The following is a 23,100-nucleotide window of genomic DNA, read 5'->3' as shown; positions in this document are numbered from 1 at the left end:
CGGCAGCACACAGGAAAATGAAACCTAAGTCCGGTATGCAGCGCTCATTCTCCAGAAAAGGTGGTTGTACAAGTTCAGCTACCTGCATATCATCATTTATACAGCTGTGTCAACTGCTCTTCTGTTCAACACAACTACATACACAGTAAGTAGCATAACATATTTTAACAATCTGTTTACATATTTTTTGTTAAGATTTTGCTGATGTTTGTTTGCTTTGATGCCAGATTAATGTATAAGGATGTTATCTATATTGTCTGAGTTAGAGGTCTGCACTCCTGCGGGTCCCGTCAGAATATCTTGCGGCGCGGGACAGAATTTAATTGTTATTGGCGGGAGCGGGAGTTTAATTAATCCAGGCGATGCGGGAGCGGGACCACATATACATGTAGAAAAATCCCGCAAATTAATAAATAGTCTAGAAAATTATAATAAAAACAACGCAATGATGTCCATGCACAGGACGAAAAAAACTAATCATTCAGTAAGTAAGCAATAAACTAATTCAAAATATTGGCTAAGCAACTGATCACGTGAACATGAAGTGTGCTTCATTTGGATACCGAAATGGCAGAGACTGTAGACGGTCAACCAGTTTCAGCTGTGGAAAATTCATTTAAAAACAGGCGAATACACCACAATTAAGCCAATTACGAGTGTAATATAGAGACAAATTAAGTATTATATCGCGATCGATTCTTGTTGACTTGGGCGGTAGCCCAACTCAAAAGTTGCCCAAAAACCCAAAATTTTTACCCGCGGCTGGACTTTCAAACAAGCCCAATTTGGCGTGAAAAACCGCGAACCTGACAACTATGACTGAAGGGTTCAGATCATTAGTACTGACCGTCACGTCAGTGCAACGATCTGTGTAGCGCAGAACATGGAGGCGGACACAAACGCTGAGGAGAGCGAGATTTATTATATTTATTTATTGGAAATCCCAAAGGCAGAGTCGAAATAACAGGCGCAGGTCGTATCGGGAGGGCAGTCCGAACATGAAATGTACAAAGGCATGACAACGGGCAAGAGAAACAACAAGGCAGGTAAACTAGGTAGTGATGGGCAGAGGTGGGGACTCGAGTCACATGACTTGGACTCGAGTCAGACTCGAGTCATTAATATTAAGACTTTTGACTTGACTTGAAAAAATATTCAGAGACTTAGACTTGACTTGGACTTGGGAATTGAAGTTTACTTGCAAAGACTTGATTTTTTTTACCCCAAATCTAAATTTTAAAACGCATATTAATATTTATAAAGTGCGCCCCATTAATTTCATTTCCGTCCTTCTGACGCAGACCGGCGTTACACCAGATTCTGTGACGGTCGAGTTTTGTGACCACAGGGGGCGCTATTTCACAGTTTCTGTTCAGAGGCACAAACGCTTTACGAATGCTACGTAAACTACGCTGATGCACTTTCTTTACTCGTTTTGTTGGTATCCACGAGCCAAAATATGACAGATGTTTATATTTACATTTATCATCTCAATTACATAAATGTACTTAAACAAGATTTACCATCCCCTCACCATTGCAGCCAACAAAGAAATCATGAATGGGATGTACAGGTGAGCCTTTTTAACTGGGGTCACCAATTCTGACAGCAGCCATCAGAATATGTGACCCCACTGAATCTCCAGGTAACAATAGTAGCCTACACCGTGACCCCACAATAACAGAAAACAATGAAAAAATAACCCTAACCTTTTATTAGTCTATATTTAAACATTTTATCCAAATGTTTAGAATAACCATTCGTAATGACAGCATCTTGCTTACGATGAAGCTTGCTATTTTCTTGTAAAATGAAAACGAAACATTCTTGTTTAATTACATTTATGTAATTAAGAGAAGATAAAATGTAAATGATCCGTCATCTTTTGGCTGGCGGACACTAACAAAACGAGTAAAGAAACGCATCAGCGTAGCATTCGTAAAGCGTTGGTGCCTGTAAAAAAAAAAAAGACTCGAAAGGACTTGAAATTCCAAGTTTCAGACTTGGGACTTGACTTGACGGTTGCCTGTCTTGACTCGAGACTTGACTTGAGTTGACTGTCTTTGCTTGAGACTTGACTCGGGACTTGAGGATAAAGACTTGGACTTACTTGAGACTTGCAAAACACTGACTTGGTCCCACCTCTGGATGGGACATCTGAAGCGAGGCTTCGAGACGTGTACCGAGTAAAAAGGGGGCGTGTCCGATGAAGCCCCGCTTCGGAGCTTGTGTCATATTGAGCAAAATCACGTGATCAGCAACAAACGAGGCCTCGCATTACATCAGCCACGTCATTGCTTCATTTTGCGTATCGTTTTTCAAAATAAAAGCTATGAACCCTGTTGCTTCGTGTGTTGTAGTAGGTGGTTAAATTAAAAATCTGCAACGTTCTAAATTCTTTTTTGTTTGATCAGGATGTACATCAGATTCACACATCAAAAACAGACTAAAAACCATTGGAAGAGGCAAACCTTATTTGTAATGTTAAAAACATTTTACATTTGGCAGACGCCCTTATCCAGAGCGACTTACATTTTATCTAATTTTTATATAAGTGAGCAATTTGTCAGGGTTCGACCCAGGCACGTGACTCCTGCTGCCACTAGGCGGAGCCCGCGAGCTGTAACCAGGGGCAATCAAGCCCGATAGGTTGCACCTGTTCTACAGCCTATTTAAGACTAGCAACTTCAGCAACTCATTGCTGAAGTTGTTTGTTGTTCTATGCACACACAGCCCAAGCCAGTTTTCTCTCGTCTCCGGACTACCTCTCGTTTCTCTAGTTCTCCTGTTTCTACCCTGAGTGTTCTCAGGTTGTTTTTTGTTTCCTTCCGTCTTCTCCCTCTCTGTTCTTCGTTAGTTTGTTCTCCAGTGTTCTGGTTAACAGACTGGCAGGTAACCAGGTAGAAGCTATAGGTCTTGTTACCATAGCTTCCTCTTTTGTTTCTTATTTTTTCCCTTCCCCTCTGACACGTCGAGTTTGCCTCCGTGTACTTTTCGTTTTTTCCCATTTTTCTTTTGTGGACGCGTTGTATTTCTTTCCGCGTGTTTTTTGTTTGTTTTACTTACCTGGTCTTTACACACGTCGAGCTTCTCCGTGTTGTCTTTCTGTTGTTTCCCTCTGGGGTTTTTGTTTTCATTTTTTCCCGCATTCGCGGAGGTTTCATTTGGCTGTTTTTTGCCGTTTGTTTTATCGGGTCGCGTTTGAGTCCTCACCACGTTTAAACCAACGCGTCACCGCCGAGATCGGTGGCGAGGCGTAACACAATTGAGGGTTAAGCGGCACCTCAGGTCTGGGGATCGAACGCATGACCCTCCGGTTACAAGACCAGTTCCCTAACCACTTCCCTTCCCTAACCACCAGGCCATGACTGCCAAACCAGATCTAGAACCCCCAAGAAGCAATTATTTTTAACACATTCTGTTTTTTTATCAGTTTCTAACTCAAAATATTCAGTCTGCCTCAACAATCACTCAATTCCCAATATAGTAAAGTACAACATATCTTCATTGTCAAATAAGTCCAAGACATACAAGAAAACCCAACACAACCACTAATGGTCAAGGATTAGATTGGCTACAAATCATTTTAATAATTAAAATATGACAATTAAGTATGATTTCATTGATTCTCCTGTTACTAAACATGAGTTTGATTGAAACTTTGTGACAATATTGCATTTACAAATTTTTGAATGTATGATCCAACTGAATGACGAGGCTGTTACAGTTTCACCAGCAGATGTCACTAGTGAGTGATGAATGTGATGAAGCCTCGAGTAATGAACCTTTTTGCAAAGCAAAGGGTTGTAAAGCTTCATTGCTTCAAGAGGCTTCATTTGCCCATCACTAAAACTAGGGAAGAACAGGCAAAACACACGGAAGACGGGAAACACAAAATAGTGAACTTACGAACAGGCAGGTATGACAATGCACGGGTATGAACAAAAGAACCGATACGGAGATGGGAGACACAGGGACTATTATACACAGAACTAGACAAGGACCAGGTGCTAACAATGACGACATGGGCGTGGAAGACAATGGGAAACCATAGAGACAAACGAGCAGGGCGGGATGAACCGGCAAGAAACGCAGACATGAGGGAACCCGGAGTGACAGCTAGGAGAGGGGGCGTAGCCCTACGTGACAGTCAGTTGTCAGCTGGAAATTGCGGCAGGTCACAAGAAAACGAAACCTAAGTCCTGTAGGCAGCGCACATTCTCCAGAAATGGCGATTGTACATTATGATTTAGACGTCACACCCATTTGTTGTCGGTTATTACTTTTATACAAGTTCAGCAACCTGCAAATCTCCTTTAGTTGTTTATTATAATTTTAAATCACCTTTGTTTATTATAATTATAGCAGAATGCTGAATATAGGAGTTTTTTTTACATTTTACACACTGCGTTGTAGGAAACCTAAACATTAATATGGTTACATAATTCAAAGGCACTATGAGTTATACAGGCTTTTTCTGTGTCTGTAACGGCGAGGCTCGGTTGCGTAAACACACGTTTATTAGTTAAATGTATAGCGCAGACAGCGCATATTAACACACACTCTCATACGGTGTAGGACGAACTACACGAGCCCCGAGTGATAGTGAGACGAACCACAGGTGAGACCGATGAACATACTCACGTTAGAGTCCTGCACCGGGTCGGGTACCGGTACAGGCAAATAGATGCTGAAATGGGTGGGTTTTACACATACCGCAATTTAACGGGTGGGTATGCGGGCGGGTAAGTTAAATACGGGTGAGCCAAACGAGGATGAAGTTTCAGCATACATCGGACGTAAGCATACATCGGACATAAGGACGAATCGTTCGATGTTCTTTTGTGGTGGAAAGAACACCAGGACGATTTCCCCAACCTGGCAACAACTGCCCGAAGTGTCCTCTCAATCCCCGCATCCAGCGCTGCGAGTGAGAGATTTTTCCTGTGATCCAAGAGCGAAGAACGCAGCTCAAACCTGGGACTGTGGACGATATACTGTTCCTGCACAGCAGGGGTGGGCAATTAATTTTTACAAGGGGCCACATGAGAAACCTGAATTGTGTCAGAGGGCCACACAAACAATAATGACGTCATCACAGTGGCTCCGCCCACCTCACGCAAACTTCCGCGAGTGTTCTCCGAAACGATGTGTGTTGGTATAAAGAAACACCCCTCAAAAACAGGGGAAGGAACATTTACATGACCAATTTTAATGTTGCTTTTTGTTTCAGATTTGAAAAGTGCTGGAATTTAGGCTAAATACTTGAAAATGTTTGAAATTGTAACTACTTCGTTTCACAACAAATAGCCATCTGAATGAACAGTTTTTTTGTATTACGTTAACAAATACGAGCTTCTTGTAATTCCAGGACGAAACATGAGAGAACGTGAAGACGTTAAGATTGGGCGTTTTGAAAATAAACAATTAAATAATGTGATAAAAAAGTGAATTATTTCGGATCATTTCGAATATATGTATAAATATTTAACTTAATTAAGTTTAACGTGCTGGGAAATATTAAAATGGACATTGAAAGTGACGTTAATTCCACCTTGTAAAGGTGTATGAACCCTGCAAACATGACTTTGTTACTTGCTCTGAAGCGCGGCGCGCGCGCGAAGTTACAAAATTCGAGAGGTGCACGACCTTGCGAATCAACAGCGCGTGAGGCCCTCCGCCACCGCGATTACATAATTTTCGCCGTGCGGACCCTCACGCCGCGTCAAGTATAAACCTGGCTTAAACCTAGCTTTAAAGCACTTCTACGGCACTTTCAAGGTCCATTTCAATATTTCCCAGCTGACTCAGGTTCTCTCTAAGCTCGGTTTCTGGAACGGAAAACCCTGAGTTTTCGTTAACTCTGAGTTTACATACCCGGTTTCTGGAAACCCCCCTGTTCAGTCAGCTATTTGTTGTGAATCGAAATACAGTTACAATTTCAAGCATTTTCAAGTACTTTAGCCTAAATTCCAGCACTTTTCAAACCTGGAACTCCGCCGTTTGCGGAGGTTCGCGCGAGGTGCAACGTTCACTCCCGAAACTTGTCGCTGATCACCTACAGTGTTTCTCGCACAGCTCACACGTAGCGCTTTCAAAATAAAAGCGTCACAGTTGTATTGCACGCACGACATAGATATTTGTTTCATTTATGATTGGCCTCTTGCGGGCCGGACAGGGATGCACAACGGGCCGGATGTGGCCTGCGGGCCATGGTTTGCCCAGGTCTGCTGCACAGTAACCTAGGATAGATTTGTGAACCTATGCGATTTTATTTAGTTGTTATACTGGCATTTGTTCCCTCTCGTTTTGCATTGTGTTATGGCACCGGTTGGCTATATAAATTTTCTTGCGTTTTACCAGTTGCTACTTTTAGATAGGAATACTGTTCCTGCACAGCAACCTTAAATTCAGGGCTCTCAAGTCTCACGCATTGAGCGTTTGACCGTCTTCACACGCTCACACGCCACACTTCCGATTTCACACGGCGAGAAAAAAAAATCTAGTTTATTTACCTCCGATCCATATCTATGTCGCCCTCCACTGGCGATCGATCGCGATATACAACAACTCACGTTCGCCACCCCCCCCGTCAACAACTCTCACACTCTGACATGAATCCAAAACTTGAGAGCCCTGCTTAGATTTCATTTTGTGTTGTACTGACGTTTTTTCAGAGGCACATTGAAAAAAGTGCTCTATAGGAATACTTTAGATTTGTGTGATTTTTTACGGGCACGGGTGGGTAATGGGTATAATATTAACAGGTCCGGGCGGGTACGGATTTAACTTTGAAATAGCCACGGGTTCGCGGGTGGGTGGGTGCTGTACTCTGCGGATATGGGTGGGTGCGGGTCTCAAAAAACGGACCCGTGCAGGACTCTGACTCATGTAGAACCACAACCATGGAAATACATATATGGACATAAACTGAGGACACACACACAGATGTTTCTTTGGTCTCTTTATCTCAGTGTGACAGGTAGGACCCGTCTAATGGCATTCAGTTCCCCTCCAGACCGTTTAGTGGCAACACCCACAGTGTCGGGGGTTGACGTTCGTCATGCGCAGTACGGCAGTAGCGACGTAATTCGCTGATTGGTCGTGCCTTTATATTCTGCCAGCCCTGCGGAAGAATGATTGTTTGGTGTGGTGCATATCGGCGGTTTGAGCTTGGCGCTGTGTCTGGATTTTATGGAGTAAGTTCACCTTAGTGATTTGCGGTATTGCTAAGGTTGTATATTACTAAACTGATGTGTTGGTTAACGTTTTATAGATCGAAAGCTGTTCCAGAGAGTTTTAGAAGAGCACATTTTTAATACAGTGTCAAGAGACTTTATGAATTGGGGAAACAAGACGGTCGTAACAAGCCTGACGCGTTCTAGGTTGGTATGCTGGGAATTTGTAGCAGGGCCGTGCAGAGACCTTTGGAGGGGCAGGTGCTCAAAGTGAAAAGGGGGCACATGGAGCACAAATTTGAAACACCATACAAAAACATACCTTGAAATATAACAGTTTGATTTGTAGCAACCCTTATTCATAAATAATATAACATGGAATCACAACATACCATATTATTGTCCACATCTCATATCTTTGATAGAGGGCAAAAGTAGTCTATATCTATAGTCTATATTTACCTGATTGAGTACATTGAACAGCTACTGTTGAGGGGGTTGGTGGAGACGCTGTATTGTTCTGATATTGAAGTGACTAAAAAGAGCATGGGAGAGATAGTGGCTGATTAAAATAAGTGTTATGTGATCATGATAAGATGCAAAGATAACTAAGATTAAACATGGCGCACTGTGACCTGCCATACGGCTGATTGTTTGTAGGAGATTCTGTGCTGAGAAAGGATACAGCAGGCTGACTGAACTAAACAGATCAAGTTGCACATTCGTAAAAAGAAAGGGGAACATTAATGGGAGGACAAGAATAAAAGAGGGGTGGAGGTACAGCCTATATCCACTAAGCTATAATTCAAGCTCTGCATTAATTTAGGACATAGAAAGATAATGTATTAAGTTGAATTCAGATCCCCATTAGACACTGGACTGTAACTGTGGCTTCTCTTCCTGGAGTCCTTGGACAAAAATGGAACAATTCTTACACCTCTTTATTTTAATTTCACAGCTGTAGTTTTGGTTTCTAAAAAACAAATGCAACCATTTGTTTTGACACAAACATGACTTCAACATGTAATGTTCCATCCTGTTTTTATTAATTGATACTCATAAACTCATGTATAAACTTAACATTTTTAATGGGAGAAAGAGAATAGAGGAAGGGTGTGTGTGTGTGTGTGTGTGTGTGTGTGTGTGTGTGTGTGCGCGTGCGTGTCTGTCTGTCTCTCTGTGCATGTAACAAAGTAGTATTTTTTTGTTTCAGTTATAACAGCAACTTCCTGTTGCCCATGCTCCGAAATATGTCAATGACTTCACTGTAGTTGATTGGAATATCCTTTTCAATTGCCAGTAAATGTATTTGTGCTTTATCCACTTTGTGCAAGACAGCAAGGTTATAAATGTCACATATTTTATATTCATGCATATTTAATTTGTCTGTATACAAGTGTTAAAACACATTCTGATTTGTTTAATGAGAGGTCACAATCACAATTTAAATTCTTCAAATTAATTATTATTATTGTTGTATTTATACTAATATAGTCCAAAATTATGTAAATAGGCATGTACATGGCAGAGTTTTAGTCAAATAGCATATGCCTCATTGCCTTTAGAAATATACATGTAGGAAAAACACTGCAACTGTGTGTGTGTGTGTGTGTGTGTGTGTGTGTGTCTCTCTCTCTCTCTCTCTCTCTCAGCAGACAACAGACACTTTTTTTGTTTTTTGGCGGTCGTGGTAATTTTTAAAGTAGTCCGGTAATAAAACGCACCCCGCCATTCCTGAATTTTCACCCGCGACTGACTTTTCAAACAAGCCCAATTTGGCAGTAAAACCGCGAACCTGGCAACATACATATACACACACAGTGACAGGCACACTGTAACTCGTGAGAGTGTGTGTAGAGTCTCACACACACAGAATGCTGCTAACTTCACTAACTTTGTCAGTTATCTTGCAAGAAAACAATGTGGCGTGCACAAACAAATACCACGGCAAAACCTACCTACCGGACCGTTAGCTGTTCTCTCTCCGTATCTAGAGTTAGCAGCTTAGTAGCGCCTAGGTCACGTGCTGACGTCACGTAAAGTCAGGAGGGCACGTAAGGGTCAATGTGAATCAACGTGATTCACATGTGAATGGTGATTATTATTATTATTATTATTATTATTATTATTATTATTATTATTATTATGCCACACAGACAGACTTTCACACATACAAAAATTGACAAAAGGGCACTTTGAGCAGAAAGGGCCAAAGGGGCAGGTGCTCCAGCACCCTCCGCCCCCCCCTCTGCACGTGCCTGATTTGTAGTGTCTGTAAATGTAATTATTAGATTTATTCATACTGATATAATTTTTATTTCATTAGACACGAATTCCTAGCAGAGGAATACCATAGCACTACCTGCTGACGACAGACCGGTCCCAGTGAACAAGTGTTTGAAGTTACATCAGCACCAGTCGCTGTTTTGTTATATTGTTTTTTTTGTGTCCGCTTGTTTGTCCTTTGTATGGTACAATTTTATTGTTATTGACAATTATTTCTGCCCTGTATTCTGATGTCAATTGGTGTCGTTGTATCATGAGCCTTGAGTAATCTCACTTCCTAAGTGAGACTGGAAGCTGATGGAAGAGTACATTTTTAACTAGAATAAATAATTGTAGCTTTTATTCTGTGACATTTAATAACTTGGATAGTAATGTTGTTGTTTTTTCGTTCTTTGTTTATTTTCTCCAAAGGTGCTGTTGGTGGAATGCGGTACAGTGTGGGGGTTGTGTGATAGTTTGCAGTGGTTGTGTGGGGGTATTCGACTTTATTAGTGTGTGGTGGTTTTATTGCACATAATAATTTGCTGTGAACTATTGGTCCATGTTTTAGGGTGAAGCCCTCCACTGGAGTTGCGTGCCCAGCACAGTAGCCTGGAGATTGTTTGTTTATTTTTATTTTAAAATAAACATTGTTATTGTTGCCCTCTACTTGGTTGCCGTCTCTGCTCATTCAGTTGAGACCCCTGCGAGTGGGGAAGGGTTGCCCAAGTGATTGGGGGTGTATAACGGTGTGAGGTGGTTTTGCCAGGTTGCTGTGATTGTCCTGGGCTAAACTGGTACACCTCATTGCCTGTGTTACATCAGCTTGTGCGATCTCCAATACAACGTTTTTCAGTCAAGATCAAGCACCTCCCCCTTCTACCGCAACACACGTAGTTCACCAAACACTCACGAGCTTTTGCCTGAATAATACTTTCTATGACAGACATAAGTAGACGTAAACGACACAAACACTCGCCAAAGGGAGCAGCCCGGGGCTGTCTCGTGACAGCGCCAACGTGAAATGGTGGTGACAAGAAAATGAAACTTAAGGCTTGTATGCAGTGCTCTATTGTGTGTTGACAACATCACTTATACATACACACATACACACACACACACACACTTTATTGTCACACACCTTATATATTCAGATATATGTGGTCTGCTATGAGTTTCATGAGTTCAGCAATCTGTGTATCATCATTTACATTACAGCTGCTCTTCATACATAAGTAGCCCAGTCATGTATTTTGTTTAAAACTTTGTTGTCCAAAAATGTTGACTTAATATACACCACGCCCATTTGTAAACTGATGTAATGTGTACATAGCATCATTTTTATACCTACATATCATCATTTACTGCATAGCTCTGACAACAGGAAGATTCCTATTAGATAGATCAAATAAAGCAAATATTCAGATCAAATATAAATTGCATTGCTTTTTTTTAATGCTGGTATAGTACTGGTATGGTACTTGTAGTTCTGGTAATCCGTGTCAAATGTGTTGTAGACTATCCACCCAAGTACCCAAATAGTATAGCAATATAATGAGTTTCTGAAATACATCAAACTCTGGTTCTAGATTACTGCTTCATTCCAGCTTGCTATCAGTAGTAGGTCTATTTCCATGAATAATTGAAATATTGAAATATTTCAAATTTTTCCTCAGGATAACTGCAAATGAGTAACAGAGGTAACTACATATGTTTTTTTAAAGTTCTATATTAAAGATTGTTTTTCATTTTTTAAAAATGTCTTTCTATTGATTTTCATTAACAGAGACCAAAAGGCCATGTGAAGACATGCCTTCTACTTCACATGAAACAACAAAAAGACACAAACAGCAGTGTCCTAGCCCCGAGGAGATGAGTGATGGTGAGATTTTTACTGTGTTTTTAATAAAGTCCTTATGCACATCCCTGCCCCATCCCAAACAGCCCCCTCCCCCACATCCCTGCCCCATCCCAAACAGCCTTGTTTGTCAGAGCGGGAGATGTTGGAGACGGAATATCCCACGGATGTTTAAAGATGGCGGACCCAAGCGCCTCGTCCGTGCACTGAATGATAGCATGCACGCGAGGAAACAATGAAACGGCGTGCTGTGTTTTCAGTGCCGACGTACAGGGAGAACTGAAAACAATTGCGGAAATACTCAATGCGTGTAACGGGGAAAAACAGAAAACAATCGCGGAATTACTCAATGCGTGTAACGGGGAAAAACAGAAAACAATCGCGGAAATACTCAATGCGTGTAATGCGAACCCCAAGAAGCACTGAACCGACGTGGGCACCGGCCAAGGGGCTAAAGCCCTGGTTTTAGGCGGTTCCATGGCCAATTTGCCCTTGGAGACACGGAAACCGAGGAACGAGACCTCTTCCGTGTGAAATGAAGACTTCTCCAATTTAACATACAGGTGGTTCTCCAGCAACAACTGGAGAACCCTTCTAACATGCCCGACGTGTTCCTTGAGCTATATATCAGTATGTCGTCCAGGTATATGAAAGCATAGTGGTCTAAAGTCTCCCTTAACACTTCATTTATATACCTTTGGAAGACAGCTGGAGCGTTCATGAGCCCAAACGGCATCACAAGGAACTCGTAGTGACGAAGGAGTAATAAAAGCAGTCTTCCATTCGTCCCCCTCACGCACTCTGATGAGGTTGTAAGCACTGTGCAAGCCCAGCTTGGTAAAAACAGTAGCCTGCTGCAGTGCTTCGAAGGCCGATGGCAGTGATTTTGTTGAGCCCCCGGTAATCTATGCACGGCCGTAAACCACCATCCTTTTTCCCCACAAAGAAAAATCCCACATCCGCAGGAGAGGTAGAGGTAGCCATAAGAGCCCAGCAGCTAAGGATTCCTGGATGTACTCATCCATGGCCTTGTGTTCATGCGGAGCAAGCGAAAACAGACGACCCCTGGGAGGACTCGTACCGGGTAAGAGGTCGATAGCGATGTCAAAGGGTCTGTGTGGGGGCAAGAACCCGGCTTTTTGTTTGCTGAAGACCTCTTGTAGGTCGTGGTAATCAGCAGGAACGGGAGTGAGGTCTATCTGTTTAGCAGGGCCTTTGCCGACTCCGGGACTAGCGGCCACCAGACAGGTAGTCCGACATAGGGGGCCCCACTGTTTGACTGACAGATGCAGCCAGTCGATGTCTGGGTTATGGCCCTGGAGCCAGGGCAGACCGAGAATAAGGCCTAACTTAGGGGCACTGATAACATACAGTGTTATGCGTTCGCTGTGCCCCCTATTCTCATGTCAAGGGGCATAGTCTGGCTGCTCACACTCCCTGACATAAGGGCCCTTCCGTCGACGGCGGCCACAGTGAGGGGTGTGTCGAGGGTAACGAGTGAGATCCCGAGGGAAGCCGCAAAGGAGGCGTCAATGAAATTGCCAGCTGCTCCCGAGTCAACCAGCACGAGGAGCCTGTTTTCAGGAGCTCCTCGCCACGAGAGGGTGACATGGAGTGTTAGGGCCTCAGAGTGAGGAGTACCAGAGAGACCCACCGGAGCCTCCCCAGCTATCGGCGGGTCTGAGGGCACAGCAAGCGGTTGGCTAACGCTCTGCAGGGCCACCGTAACATTTTGTAGCTGTTCTAGTACTTGTTGCAGCGTTTGATTGTGTTTGTCTATAGCCTGCCCTTGTATGGTTAATGCGAGTTTCATTCCCTCTATATCGTGGGACTCGGCTGGGTCCATGTTATGGCTGAGTTGTTCTGTCAGAGCGGGAGATGTAGGATATGGAATCTCCCGCAGATGTTTAAAAATGGCAGACCCAAGCGCCTCGTCCGTGCACTGAACGATAGCACACACGCGAGGAAACAATTAAACTTTTCAGTGCCGACGTAGAGGGAGAACTGAAAACAATCGCGGAAATACTCAACGCGTGTAATGGGGGAAAACAGAAAACAATCGCGGAAATACTCAACGTGTGTAACGGGGAAAAACAGAAAATCACGTAAATACTCAACGCGTGTAATGGGAGAAAACAGAAAACAATTGCGGAAATACTCAACGTGTGTAATGGGAGAAAACAGAAAACAATTGCGGAAATACTCAACGTGTGTAATGGGAGAAAACAGAAAACAATTGCGGAAATACTCAATGCATGTAACAAACAAACAGAAAACCAAAGAGAAAACAAAGGACGCCAGGGGAGGTAGCTGGCTGGCTGGCAAACGCCACGAGGAACAAAAAACCCTTCCCAAAAACCAAAACCAAACAGACAGGAAGAATAACAGTGGGAGGAAAACTTGAGAGCGGCGCAGGAGGTAAGAACTCAAATGGACAGAAAAATAAATAAAACAACTGGAACGAGCAAGAGGCAGTGTGGCGAGACACCGAGCAAAGACAAAAGAGAAATGGCTTAAGGCTGACGACATGAAGCAGACAACTCAGCGGTGAGGCACTGCGTATGTTGTCCTTATAAACAAAGGATGACAGGTGCGTGCCATCACCGCTGATTAGCCTGTGGTCTGACTCGCGGGCTGCTCCTGGTGGCGACTGGAGAGGCCGGCCTGGGGCCAGCCCTGACACCGTCCCCCTCCCCCACATCCCTGCCCCATCCCAAACATCCCCCTCCCCCACATCCCTGCCCTATCCCAAACAGCCCCCACCCCCTCCCCCACTCACCTGTTCACTGGTTACATCCTGTAATATAATTTCAACAAGCCACTGACATTCTTTGCATATATCCATTTAAAGACAGACTGTTCCTTCTAAAATTGCAAGTATTGGGGACAAATTACATTTAATGCCAGAAGAACATATACACAAACACCAAGTGAGCCTGAGGGAAGAGTCAGGGGCGGACCGTGACAAACCCCACCTACTGAGAGAGGAGTCAGAGGCGGACTGTGGTAAACCCCACCCACTGAGGGAGGAGTCAGGGGCAGACTGTGACAAACCCCACCCACTGAGAGAGGAGTCAGGGGCAGACCATGACAAATCCCCCCACTGAGGGAGGAATCAGGGGCGGACCGTGACAAACCCCACCCACTGAGAGAGGAGTCAGGGGCAGACAGTGACAAGACCCACCCACTGAGGGAGGAGTCAGGGGAGGACCGTGACAAACCTCCCACTGAGGGAGGAGTCAGGGGCAGATCGTGACAGAGGTGCAGTCCTCTCTGGGTATGAGGAATGGTGTTTCTTGTGGACGTCTGTGTCTGTTTGTGTTGACAAGCACAATCAGCACTATCCTCCAACTGTGTTGTAGCACAGACTGCAGTTTGAAAAAAGTTGTTTGGAATTGTAATAACTTTTATATTAATATTTAATATTTAGGACAAAAACTGCAACTAAAAGAAAGCAACTAAGAAGTGTTTCAAAATGTAATCCTAATACAATAAAAATGGTTGGAAAAGCACAAAGTGTTACAATACTTATGGCTCAGTCATTTTACGTTTTTGTAGTACAAGTATTGTGTTATTAATATTTGGTTTGTGTTTGTCTTTGCAAGTGACGAGGAATATCAGATTGGCCAAAGGAATCATTACAAGTGTTAAACATAAACTCAGAAATGAAACTAAAAACAGCTCCACTGAGAAGCTCACTCAGTATGTCAGGTACAGTAGTCACTGCAGATTCATGGCACAAATGCCAACATTTTGGCATGAACATGACCTTCTATGCATTTTTGTGCACAGGGCAAGTTTTTCAAAATTGGATGAAGACATAAAAAAGAAAACGACTGTGGGATTGTTTGGAAGGACGGGGACTGGTAAGAGCTCACTGACCAACGCTGTTCTGGGGGAAAGTAACCTGCTGCCTTCAGGAAGCATTTGTGCCTGTACATCAGTCATCATACAGGTGAAAGCCAATGTGACAAACTCCAACTACATAGCTGAGATTGAATTAATCTCAAAACAGGTACAAGAATATTTCTCCCATAGTATGTTGGCCATAGTACCTGTTTTCTAATGCTCCAAAAGGCAGAAAAAACTCCTCTCATTTCTATCCAGTTGTGTTTTTGTTCTTTTAATGTTTTTTCTATGTTCTCCTTTTGTCCTAATAATGTTCTATTAATCTTAAGAATTGGGAAGATGAACTTGAGACACTTGAAAGTTTTAGCTGAAGATGATGACAAGGATCATGAAATGTTCAATGCAGCAAATGACAAGATTTCAGCACTGTATGGGGAAGAAGGTGTTTTTATGGTCAAAGAAGACCTCATGAAAGATGAGAGGTTCTCAGAAATTCCAGAGTTCCTCACATCCAAAACGAAAACAATTTCATGCAAAAATGTAGGTTAACGTGGATTTCTTTTTGATGTTTTGTAAATTTCTAGTCCAACAGTGTCTAAAAGCAAGATTCAATGTATGTGATTGAGAATCTTTCTTTGTGTCTATATTCATTTTGCACACACCAGGCTTCTGAGCTCCAAGATTTGATAGGTTGTTATATTCAGCATGATGATTCGAGCCTTGGGGGATGTTACTGGCCGGTAGTGAAGAGTGTGACCATCAAGATTCCTAACTGCAAAGATTTTCTAGAGCACGTTGTGTTAGTGGATCTCCCTGGAACTGGAGACTGCAACAAGAGCAGAGATCAGATGTGGAGATTGGTGAGTATTGCTGCTCATTTTAGAATGTTCTGGAAAGTACACGTGAAACTTTCCTCATATCTCATGTGCTACAAAGATAGGGCCAGGATGGATTTAGTATAGTGTACCAGACATGGACATTTACTACAGGACACCAGTAATATTTATGGCACAATTCAAACAGTAAAAAATATACATATAAATGACAGATGGGAGTGGGAACTGGTTTTCTGCATTGCTGCTACACAACACAACATTTTCACATTTGCAGGCTACAAACACAAAGGAACATGGGTAATTATTAAATTACTGTAACAAGAAGTGAGTAATAGGCTGAGAGAAGCTGTGACGGGCAGGGTGAGCAACTCAAAAAGGAAGCGATCACGCCAAGTCTCAGGGAAATAGGATGGTTTAATAGAAAGTGTGCAAACCAAAAACCCGTGCATTGTTCCAAATGTAGGAAATAATAACCAGCAGTCAACTGGTACAAAGACAAGACATATATAGACGAACAAACGACCCTCAGGTGAGACGGATCACGGGTCCCGCCCACCTGAGGGACGAACATCACGTGACCAAAAACAGGACCACTGCCGCTGTAACCGGGGGCGACCGGCAGGGGGCCCCCCCACAACATGACAGAAGCAATATTTATTAAGGGCAAATAATAAATATCAGGCGTGACACCTGATTGGCCATTAATTGACAGCTGATTATATCATGTTATTAATATTCTTCATATACATAACCTTTATTTAATATTTTTTGATGGTCTACAGAAACTGCGAGATTGTTCTATCGTGTGGATTGTAAGTGAAATAAATCGTGCTGGTTCTGACAAGGAGGCCTGGAATCTTCTGTCCAACAGTGTAAGAGACATGGCAGAAGGTGGAGAGTGCAATAGTATCTCATTCATCTGCACCAAGACTGATGACATCAACCCCAGAGCTACATGAGGTTAACAATAGTTATAGTTTCTAAAACTGTAATGTTACCATTACTATATCTGCTTCTTTTCATATGATGTAGAGGAACGAGAAAACATTTGGCACACTTACCATTTAGCTTACTGTGTTTACTACCCACCTGATTAAAGTCCATAAATATGGGAGTCAATGCATTTTTAACATGTGAATAGATTAGTTAAATTAAAATGTAAATATTTTTGACTGGAAATTTTAAAATGACAAAAACATTTTGAAATGTAGATCTGCCAAGCTCATAGATGAAGACTTTCAAATCACATCAGAGGTAATAATGACTTTAAAATCATTTTTAAAGCAAAAATAAATAAATATGAAGAAATAAAGTTAAATTAGCATGGACAATGTTACCACGAGTTAAATGTAGTATAAACAAGTATAAACAAAATGTTTCTACCTTACAGGACCCTCAGTACGCCAGTAAGAGAAAAGCTGCATGTATAATACACAGAAATATAACAGCTAAGGAAAAACTGAGGAAAATATTTAACCAACAAGACACAATAAAGGTAGTTTTCTTCAATTGTTTATTGTATCATCTCCTGTTCTTGAGATTACTGTTCATACTCGTATGGTAATCTGTGTTTTATAGTGAGTAGTATTGTAATTATATTTATAGTTAATTTGGGTATGTAAGGGTTAGGGTTAGATAAATGAATATCATAAATTATTAATAAATGCATAACAAACTAGTAAGAAATGGCCATCCACATTTTTTAACTGAATTCCAATCATAAGTGAAGTGGAGGCTTTAAGCCTTGTATTGACATTCAGTAATTTCTTTGTTTTGGATAAGGCTGTTGTCTGTTTTTTTTTTTTGTCGTTTTGAATGCCAAATTGTCATTATTCCAGATTATCATGTATAACTCACACAGTTATTGTAACGAGCTCAGATACAGTTTCTGCTAGTGTGGGCAGACTCTAATCACTGGAACCAGAGCTTGTGTTCCAGCTGTGTGACTTCTATCACAGTAATTCCCCTTGTTCACCTGTAGTCTGTTGTATGTGCTTCATTTACCATGTGTTGTTGTTTTAGTTCTGTGTTCCTACCCAGCTCTTGTTATGTATCTTACCTGAGTCTTGTCCCCAGTCCCTCCTGGTAACTGTCCATGGATGTTCCTTGTTTGTCCTCCCCATATATTTACACCGCTGGTCTTTGTCTTGTTCTATAGTTGGTGTTGTATGTCTGCTTGTGTCTCATCCTTGCTGGACAATGTGCACTTTGTTCTTCATGTTTTCAGTTGTCACCTTGTTAATTCAGTAGTTTTTAAATATTCTGAAGTTTGTCAGTTTGTCAGTGGCCCCACCTTTGCGTGGTCAAGATACATTTTCTAGGACAGTATAAATGACCACTAACATCTAACACAAGAGTTATGAGCTTTAAGGTATGCTTGACTCCATAGTCTATAATCAATAGTTTTCCTTTTCTCCCTGCTCTAGGAACATTTCAATTGTGGCGACAACTTCTTTTGTGTGTTCACTGTGAGTTCTGAAGAGTCCACCAAAGAAAATCCACTTTTGAAACCAGAGGATACAGGTAAAGCATACATTCTTCCAGACACATTAAAGTTTACAAATGTAACCTGGCTGCTTTTGTATAAAATGACAGACATATTCTTCTTCTTCATGGTATTCTCTAATCTCAACATATGCAGAAATCCCCATGCTCAAGAAGCTCCTGAGGGCATACAACAACACTCACACAACTGAAAATGCAAATCTCTATATCTCTGGTGCACTTGGAATCCTCTCTCTGATTCAAGGTTATAAAAACACCAACGCTGACATGGTAAGTCTCATCATGGAAGTAAAGTCTTGACTCTATTGCCATAAGAGATGAAACACTCCATCTTCACCATCCACATCTGATACATTTATATGGAAACATTCTTTAATTTTTTTATGGCGATCCAGTTTGGTGGTGGTCTACTCAACCCAGCAGTGACAATGACATACACACACATATGACATACACACACATATGACATACACACACATACTCTCATGCCCACAGACAATTCTGACCTAGAGGAATACACATAACCTCTGTTGATGGCTACATCAGCAAACGTATAGATTGTTTGACACAAGCAAAAAATGACCACGCCACCTTCCACCAAGTTTGTCTGATTGCAACAGGTGTCAAAGTCTGTCTAGTCTGCCTTGGCTGCTTGTCATGACATCATACATACATGACAGTGAGCTATCGGTCTGTAGCACACGCACCAATCCTGAAGAGCATAGACATGAAACCCAACAAAATCACTATACATACTTGGACTTACTAAGTCATTCTCACATTTCTGTTCTAGAGGGAGAGATTTGATTTGTATCTGCAGTTGATGAATAATCTTCAGAACACATCTGAAAACATGCAAGAATATTTCACAACTATTTTACATTTTCTAAAAAAACATCTCTCAAATGGAGCAGCGGAATCTGAAAGAAACTGTATTGAAAATGCAAAAACAGTGATAGAACCGGTGAGTTGTTTTCTCTTAATCTAATATCTGTGATCAGTTTCAAATGATTTATTTCATACTGACAAATTTCTTTTGTGTACTCAGAAAAGAAAGGACGGTCGTGGATTTCACCGAACTCTAGCGGCATTGTGCAGTAATGATGGATACTACAGGTCTAAGACTGGAGTAGAATCAGATCTGAATAGATGCCTGGTGACTTCTTTTCGTGAGTAGTGAACTGCGTTTTGCTCATTTCAAACATAACTACTAAGTAAAGTATCAGGCTCACAAGTAAAATCAAATAGTTTGAATATGCAAAGGACAGTCCAAGGAAAACAAAACAAACAAAAAAACAGGTCACAAAACAGACAAAGGTAAATACCAAAACAGCATTAAATCCAAGCAGACTAATCAGAACTAAAGCCTGAATATATTAAAACATGTGCGACAAAACACAAACAAAAGTCTTCTCAACTCTCCCAGTTGAAAAAGCTTCCAGCACCTTAATTTCTTCTTTTGTTCTAAAATCTCTTGAAATTAGTAACCATGTTTCAGTGAAGAGTTCCCCTGTCACATCAGGAAAACGTCAGGGACAAATGTAACTGAGCGTTCCACCTTCATGGTTGTGTATATTGTGGTTCTTTCAAAATAATTCATATTTCGTTTAAATATTTATCCAGGGGCCTCCAGGTGAATGAAACTGATGTAAATGCAGATTCACTGCAAACAAAGATTGACAGCTTTACTATAATACCAGAGGACTTGCTGCATAACTATGAAGATTCCCCAGTGCTAAGCCACATGCTGAAATTCCTTAAAACTGAGGTAAACAAGTCAGTACTGTCTATCAACATTATATATAATTTATACAGTATTCTATACCATTGGTCTAAATATGATGTTACCTGACAACCATGATGGATGGTGTAAGATGTTCCACAGTCTTCAGTTACTATAAGGGCTCCTATAGTGTTTTATTGTTCAGCCCCACTGCTGCATGTTGGAAACCAAATTCTGCTCCACAATCAGCCTCCTGTTCTTGGCTGTCAAGACCTTTTACATCAAAACGTGTACAGCTTTGATGATATTGGAGCATGATTATATTTCCTGCTATTTTCACCATTTTATTTAATTTGTTCATTCCAAAAGGAAAACAACATGAAGGTTATGCTTAAACAGCAAGTTCTTCAGCAAAAAAAGAGAATATATGCCTCCCTTGCCGAGTCCATTAAGACCTCAATGCTGCCTTGTTATGAGGGTAAGCTACTGCTTATGGCTCTGACAATGCTGAATCCTAATGTATCTCCACAAAGACGTGATCACTGTTGTCCTGCTGTAGAAGCTGCTGCAGTTTCTGGAACAGGCTCGATGAAAAAGAAACAGGCCATCCTGCTGGACCACATAGAGTCATCAAGAAGTACCATGTTCCAGAACGCACAGGAAGACCTGCTGAAGATGTTTGAAGATGAGATGGTTGGTATTTCTGCAATGAATGTATATTAACAGCCTTCAATACATATTAAATCCATATTCCGTGTCATTACGTGAACACTGGCATGTTCCCTTAAACAGAATGAACCCTTAATGGAGATAATAAATACAAGACTTAGAGAAGCAATGAATAATTCACTCTATAGTGAAAACACCTTGCCTCACATAGGTATGTGATTATTAAAGACAAGTGCATGGCCATTTCTCACCATAATATTAATATTGTAAATGTAACTCTCAAACTCTACTGGTGCTAATAAGCCCAGTGGTGTTAATCAAATATGTTGTTATTCAACCAGTCTGGTCTATAGATCAGATATTTCCATAAAAATATTTCTACTCTTTCAGATTATGCCCTCATGAAATAATGCCTACAATGTTGTTAATCATCTATAAGTTTTATTAACTACACAAACGTATTTTAATTATATTTCCTGTTGCCATTTCAAATTATTTGTGCAAATTGTAAAACCAAAACCCAGATCTGTTCAGACCAGAAGCAGTAAAAATGTTAAAGCTGTTGCACCATGACCCTTGCTGTCATTCCAGTTTGCTTAATTCATATTTTAATGAATTCATTGCTTTATTTGTTTATTTTTTATATCGGATATTGTTTTACCATTCCAGGAAGTCACAGCTTATGCTTATTTGTTTCTTCGTCTCACATGTTCCGTTTTGATGGGAATGGGAATTATTATCTATTATAAACTGATTTACATGTATGGTATTTTTTATTATTGAAGTAGGTATTTGCATGCCAATTGTGTTTTTACTCCTATTAGTATTAATTGGTAGTGGTGTTGGAGAACTACTTTGTTATGGGGTTTATTTGGGAAGCTTATGTAATGGAAAATCTTATTTTATTTCTTTCCATAAGTATTTCATACACGTGACGTTCATGTGATCCTTCCTATCTGTGTTCAATACCATGTAACACCCATGCTGTTCTTTATTTTACTCCTTATGATGATCAGTGTATGTGAGCACCTTTTGTTAAAGTAGTCATTTCATAGGCAGCCTGTAGAGAAGAAACATTTGACATGGGCAACCCTCTCAGCACTGGGGCTTTATGTTCAAGTCCCTATCTGAGTTTCCATGTTCTCCCTGTGTCTGTGGGGGTTCCCTCCTGCAGTCTCTGAAAAATTCTCCCTGAGTATGTGACTGTGTCTCTTCATGTCCAATAAAAACAGTTGAGTGTCGGCTCTGTCCTCTCTCCCCTTCCTGCACCTGTTTCTTGTGCCCCAGAAGGGGCCAACCCTAGTTCCTGAGACCCAGAGAGTCTACTCCCATGCCTACACCTGCTCCTGTGACCTGGAAGGGGTCTTTTGCTCCTCAGGCCATCCCTACGGCTACCCCAAATGTTCCTGAGGCCCATCTGGGGACTGCACCTGTTCCCGTGACCCGGAAAGGACCTCCTGTTCCCGCGGTCCGCCAGCAACCTGTCCCAGTCCCTGAGGCCCACCAGCGGCCTGTTCCTGCGGCCCACCTGAGGCCAGTTCTAGAGGCTACCAGGCCTGTTCCGAAGGCCCCCGATAGATCTCCCAAGGAATTATAAGCATAGTAAGCAAGTTGCCACACCAGTTGTCAGCAGGAAATGACAGCAACACACAAGAAAACGAGCACTGCCTTTAGGCAATGCTCATTTTCCATAAAAGTTAACTTTAAATGATGATTACTGTTATGATTACTGTTAAACCAGTTTATTTTATTTATTTATTTATTTTCTGTCAGGAATGTCACCTGATTGCGCCTCGTACAGCTGTTTCCTATCACCATGTCCACTTCCTAGACGCGAAGTATTGCCGACTATGTTGACTACTGAACGTTATTCTCTGGCTATTCTCCTTCTGTGTACTGACCTCTGCTTGTTCCCTAGAGTTCCTCTCCTGCCTGATCCACGGATACCTCCCGGACTCTGCTTACCCCCTACGACCTCGGACTGGAACGACTACCGCAACACAGCGACATGAGCCAACACTCACACCATTCAAAATAAAACATTGAGCTTTTGCACCAGGATCCCTCTCCGTGTCTTTCATACGTTACATTTTCTTTATTTGTATAGCACCTTTTATACATACATGCAACTCAAAGTGCTTTACAGTATAAATAAAAAGAAACATTAAAAGGAGATAAGACAAAAAGAAAATGTTAAAAGAAATTAAAGATAAAAAT

At 41.6% G+C, this 23,100-nt stretch overlaps 2 protein-coding genes across 2 annotated transcripts in view; both read left to right on the top strand.

Moving 5' to 3' along the window:
• LOC143518509 (nuclear GTPase SLIP-GC-like) overlaps positions 1–23,100 on the top strand; it is a 160,387-nt gene that overhangs the window by 22,087 nt on the left and 115,200 nt on the right. The window lies entirely within an intron of this gene.
• On the top strand, positions 20–21,111 carry LOC143518512 (nuclear GTPase SLIP-GC-like). Its single transcript, XM_077011021.1, has 18 exons — positions 20–145; positions 11,120–11,143; positions 11,230–11,325; positions 14,907–15,012; positions 15,094–15,316; positions 15,480–15,690; positions 15,816–16,010; positions 16,769–16,946; positions 17,198–17,240; positions 17,377–17,481; positions 18,413–18,509; positions 18,628–18,761; positions 19,285–19,455; positions 19,540–19,660; positions 20,115–20,259; positions 20,584–20,692; positions 20,774–20,907; positions 21,007–21,111. Exons 8-15 carry the CDS (start codon positions 16,942–16,944, stop codon positions 20,126–20,128), a joined length of 690 nt encoding a protein of 229 aa, XP_076867136.1. The 5' UTR covers positions 20–145; positions 11,120–11,143; positions 11,230–11,325; positions 14,907–15,012; positions 15,094–15,316; positions 15,480–15,690; positions 15,816–16,010; positions 16,769–16,941; the 3' UTR covers positions 20,129–20,259; positions 20,584–20,692; positions 20,774–20,907; positions 21,007–21,111.

This window comes from Brachyhypopomus gauderio, chromosome 7, assembly GCF_052324685.1.
Source record: "Brachyhypopomus gauderio isolate BG-103 chromosome 7, BGAUD_0.2, whole genome shotgun sequence".
Lineage (NCBI taxonomy): Eukaryota > Metazoa > Chordata > Actinopteri > Gymnotiformes > Hypopomidae > Brachyhypopomus > Brachyhypopomus gauderio.
The sequence above is the reverse complement of the archived record's forward strand: the minus strand, read 5'-3'. Positions and strand labels throughout refer to the sequence as shown.